At 38.1% G+C, this 4951-nt stretch overlaps 1 protein-coding gene across 1 annotated transcript in view; it reads left to right on the top strand.

Moving 5' to 3' along the window:
- The first annotated feature begins 530 nt into the window (after window positions 1-530).
- Window positions 531-4951, top strand: part of LOC119282420 (serine/threonine protein kinase OSK3-like) — a 14437-nt gene continuing 10016 nt past the window's right edge. Inside the window, exons 1-5 of the mRNA XM_037562655.1 lie at window positions 531-714; window positions 990-1183; window positions 2382-2564; window positions 2657-2788; window positions 2909-3093. Of these exons, the coding sequence (XP_037418552.1) occupies window positions 531-714; window positions 990-1183; window positions 2382-2564; window positions 2657-2788; window positions 2909-3093 (878 nt within the window). The remainder of the gene's footprint in view (window positions 715-989; window positions 1184-2381; window positions 2565-2656; window positions 2789-2908; window positions 3094-4951) is intronic.

The following is a 4951-nucleotide window of genomic DNA, read 5'->3' as shown; positions in this document are numbered from 1 at the left end:
TGTTGTGTGCACAGTTGTTGAGTAGTACTAGTACCAGATTCATGTTTTAGCTCATTTATTACTGTTCTATGTTGTTTTTTCAGCTCAGTTGTTGGATGACTGCATTTCTTGTATGTCGATCTCTTCCATGTTTACAAGTTACAACACATATATGCCTAGTCATGGTAGTATTAATTTATGAACCTTTTTTAGAAAACTTTCCCCAAATTTGACAAGGGAACTTCACCCAATTCGTTGACCTTTGAACCACTCTTGCCCTCGCCATTCATGTCCCATAGTGGTCTTCTATGGCCAGCCCACTCATTTCACAGTCAAGGCCTGCCGGTCTCTAAGAAGAGGTAATGGATTCAAGTGTTTGAAAATCATCTTTCTGTGGTGTCCGTGCTTTAATTAGGTCAGCAGCAATCATCCGAGTGGAGAGAGTGGAGAAGGGAGATCGATATACTTGAAACTGATTTCAATTCCTGACTGAACTATAAAACTGTTTGCTGAATCACATATGTCGTTTCTCTTGTTTTGACATAGTAACAATGGATGGGAACACCAGCGGAGGCGGACATTCTGAAGCATTAAAGAACTACAATCTGGGCAGAACATTAGGTATTGCCTCATTTGGAAAAGTGAAGCTTGCAGAGCATAAGCTTACAGGACACAAAGTTGCTATACAAATTCTGAACCGTCGCCAAATGGAAATTATGCAAATGGAAGAGAAAGGTATGCCTCCATGTCTAGGATACATTCGGCTTGCTTGCTCAACATTTCGAGTTATCTGCTTAATTTCAGTGCTGGTCAGACTTATAGGCTTGTTCCTGATTCCCAGTTAATCAATTAGTCGAGATAAAGTACATCAGTCTAGGATACATTCGGCTTTGGTTAAGAAGAAAGTTCACCTCTTGTTGTTGCTGTCAGTAAAATTTGCAGCTCGAATTTCTTCATAGGCTGAATGTCTAACGATTTACGTCTATTGTTTTCTCATATCTTGTTTCCAGCAAATAGAGAAATTAAGATATTGAGGTTGTTCAGTGACTTCATTCACCCTCATATCATCCGGGTTTATGAGGTCATTGACACACCTAAGGATATATTTGTTGTCATGGAATATTGCAACAACGGTGAGCTATTGGACTATATAATTGAGAAAGGGCGGTTACAGGAAGATGAGGCTCGTCGAATGTTTCAGCAGGTGCCTTTTCTGTTCTTGGCATGTCGGAACACATTCTTTGGGAATACCAATAGGTGTTCATTAATGAACTTTGCTGACCTTCTTATTTTGATCGTGAAATGTATGCACATGCTGGCCAATTGTCCAGTGTCCACATCCCTCACGTGCTTACTGTGCAAATCAAGATGAATTTGCTTGGGTTGCATTCGTTGACTAAGTTTTAGCTAAGGATTTTTTTCTCGATGCCATTTTTCCTGGAGTGTCCAGAAACACCGGTTTCCGTGTAAAACATAATCGCAGAAATCTAGACATTTATCGATCCATCCATAAGGTTGATCGGAGGCTACTGCTCTGATGCGGAAGTAATTGTGCATCATTCGCAAAATCACGGAATATTCAAAAAAAATTGCCCAAAAGTTCCAAACGAATTCCGAATTCAAAACATTCTAGCGTATAAATATATTATATTTAACACATAGTGCATGATAATTTGTTGCTGGTACAATAGTCAGCTAGTTTCCTTCGGTGCTGATACCCATTGGCCCAGATTCAACTCTTCATCATTAGCACCATCGCTAATATTTTTTATGCACTAAAAAAATAAAGGTTGCAAAAAATGCGGAGTTGACTTTTGGCGACCTCCAGCAGAGAAGTGGGGCTCCTGAACCACCTTGCTGTAGGCAGTTTTATGGTAGCCCATACATACTCTCTTTTGGCATCATCTTGACGTTTGAATTAAAATGATCTCTTTTTCGAGCGGCATCGACTTTTCTCGGGGCTCACGGAAATTTCCGGTAACCGGTCGTGTTACCGGAAAATTTGACCGAAAGAAAAACCTTATAGGTTTTAGCTCAAGACTTGTACCACATATTGTTGCAAGCTTTCCAAAGTAATTGCTTTGTCTTTTGGATTGAACTGATCAACCAGTTAACGTTTCCTTGATGCGTCGAAGTTTTAATATCACTCTGGTGTCTTCATCTATTGATGCCTTGATTTTCTTAGTATCAGTAACTAAACCAATTCTTGTTTAAATGGCATCCTATTCTTCATGCCTTGATTGTCTTAGTCTTAGTTCTTAAATCAAACTGTGCTTGAAAACATACACAGATGGTATTTCCTTCTGAAGGCGCATATGTAATTTGAAGGGTTCTTTCAGATTCACTGAATGCATATTGAGGTTTTGTATCAATAGTTTTTTTATTAACTTTTTCCTGAACAGATTATATCAGGTGTTGAATACTGCCACAGAAACATGGTTGTTCATTGTGATCTAAAGCCAGAAAACCTGTTACTTGATTCCACATATAATGTTAAACTTGTTGACTTTGGGTTAAGTAATGTCATGCATGATGGCCATTTTTTGAATACAAGCTGCGGGAGTACAAACTATGCTGCACCAGAGGTATTCACTTATTTCTATTACTTGCGTCTTTATCCTCACGCTTCTTCACACGCATCATCTGCGTTAATAGCTTAGCGAGTGTTTCTGCGCAGGTTATCTCAGGTGAAGTATATGTTGGACCTGAGGTTGATGTTTGGAGCTGTGGGGTGATACTTTATGCTCTTCTTTGTGGCTCTGTTCCATTTGATGATGAATATACTCCCAGCCTGTTCAAAAAGATAAAGGTGAGGCAGAACATATGTATATTAAGTTGGATATGACAAGTGTATACCTTTTGTAGATTAGTTGGACTTTAGCATTCATTTTATGTCTGGAGATTTGACTACCCTTGTTTGGTATTCCAGGGAGGTAACTATATCCTTCCAAGTCATTTATCTGATCTTGCAAAGGATTTGATCCCAAGAATGCTTCTTGTTGATCCCATGAAGAGAATCACAATTCGTGAAATTCAAGACCACCAATGGTTTCAGAATCACCTTCCTCGCTACCTGGCAGTGCCTCCAGCAGACACAACAGAGCAAGTCAAAACGGTACCCATCTATTTCACATTTCAAGCGGCAGTCATATGTGTACAGTAAAACTTTTCAGCCTTTATCCACTAATATATACAGAATCTTGGATGTATCAAGGAAAACTAATATCCATACTTTTGTCATGAAATGATTTTTTTATGAAGAAGTTGGAAACTCTATTTGAGAACATTGTTTGTAATGGCAAGATGCACATATGCGTCTAATTTGAGAAAATTATAATAAACTATAGTGAATATGACCATCATCTTGGTAGTTTGACTTGAAAGCCATGAATGGTGATACACGATTGCCCGTTTTTGTGAATGATTTTTTTTCAGAATTTTCATATTGGAAGTTTGGTCATTTTTTCGCAACAAGTACAAATAAGAGGAGTCCACGTGAAACAATTGCATATTTTGAACTTGTATTCTTTTTCTTTCATTTTTCCCAAAACAGGGTCAAGCAGTTTTCCCAAAACAGGGTCAAAATGGCCGGCATGGCTATCCAAAACTCTAAGTGGTTCTTCCGTATAATGACTACTTGTGTTACTAAAAATATTGTTTTTGCTAATTTTTAGGACAAAGTTATCACATACTTGCAGTTCAAATTTGAATTACTTTTGGGAAATCGACATAAAGTCATTTAAATGTGAGAAAGTAGCTAGAAATCTAGGAAATCCACAAAAGTTGGGAATTTTCTAAAAACATGGTGTACATTTTGTGAAAATTGGACTGGTGCCATTTTGCACCTTTTTTCAGCCTGCTTCACAAAAATATCTATTTTGACACTTAGAAAATGGAAACATATATTTGTTTACAAAAAAGTTGGAAAATCTATTTGGAAACATTGTTTGTAACCGCAAGATGCACCTAAGTGATATTTGTCATAAACTATGCAATAAATATGACCACTGCCTTAATCATTTGAGACCATATTTTGGCATGGCAAGAAATGTTATTAATATGGCCTAAAATGAAAAAAATTCTCAACATGAAAATGATTTGTCTCGTCAAAATGAAAAACTTAGATTTTTGTATCATCTTCATCTGAGGTCGTATGCAATCTCGACGGCCAAAACAATGCAGCACAGTGAATACCCCGTTTGTCGAGTGTAACACTCGGGAAAGACACTTGAAAGCACTTTTTTGTTGAGTTCCTCTGTTTTGACTAGTGTTTTGTCCACGACCCTATGAAAAGCACATGTTTACCGAGTTTCGCTTGTTTGCCGAGTTTTTTTTCGATGGCACTCATCAAAGATATGTTTGCCAAGTACCATGACGAAATGCACTCGGCAAACATGAATTTTCCAGTAGTGTATACACTGACCGACCCGGTGACCATGCTTCAAAAAAGATTATTATGGTACCAAAGCCAGCTCTCCACATGTGTGTGGGTGTGTCATTTTTTAAATATTATTATGTCATTTTTTAATTCACATCAACTTTGGTTATTATTGTATATATCAAAACGATACCAAAATAATTAGGTATATATAAAAAACAAACCGTATTTAATTTCATAATATGGTATCTTCCGAAATATAAATACTGTACAAACCAAACAAACATATAAACCAAACTATACAAACAAAATGCACAGAGTTAAATGGCACCAACTAGAGAAGGCCCCGCCGCCTCCGTATTCCGCATGGGCTTAGCCCGCCGGCATCCTCCGACGGCATCACGTGGAGATTAGAAGGAGTGATGAGCCACGCTGTTGGCGGCTAGGTCAACTACCCGAGCAGCCCACGAGAGTGACAGGGGGGTGAAGTTTAGGGGGAATTGCCGGCAAGATCAGGAACAAAATACTACACCTACAAAACATTTTATGAAGCTTTACCTACCCTTCTAAATTAAATCTTCTCCCCCCTGAATT

This window comes from Triticum dicoccoides, chromosome 3B (genome assembly GCF_002162155.2).
Source record: "Triticum dicoccoides isolate Atlit2015 ecotype Zavitan chromosome 3B, WEW_v2.0, whole genome shotgun sequence".
Classification (NCBI taxonomy): domain Eukaryota; kingdom Viridiplantae; phylum Streptophyta; class Magnoliopsida; order Poales; family Poaceae; genus Triticum; species Triticum dicoccoides.
Note: the sequence above shows the minus strand (reverse complement) of the source record. Positions and strands in the feature narration are given on the sequence as shown.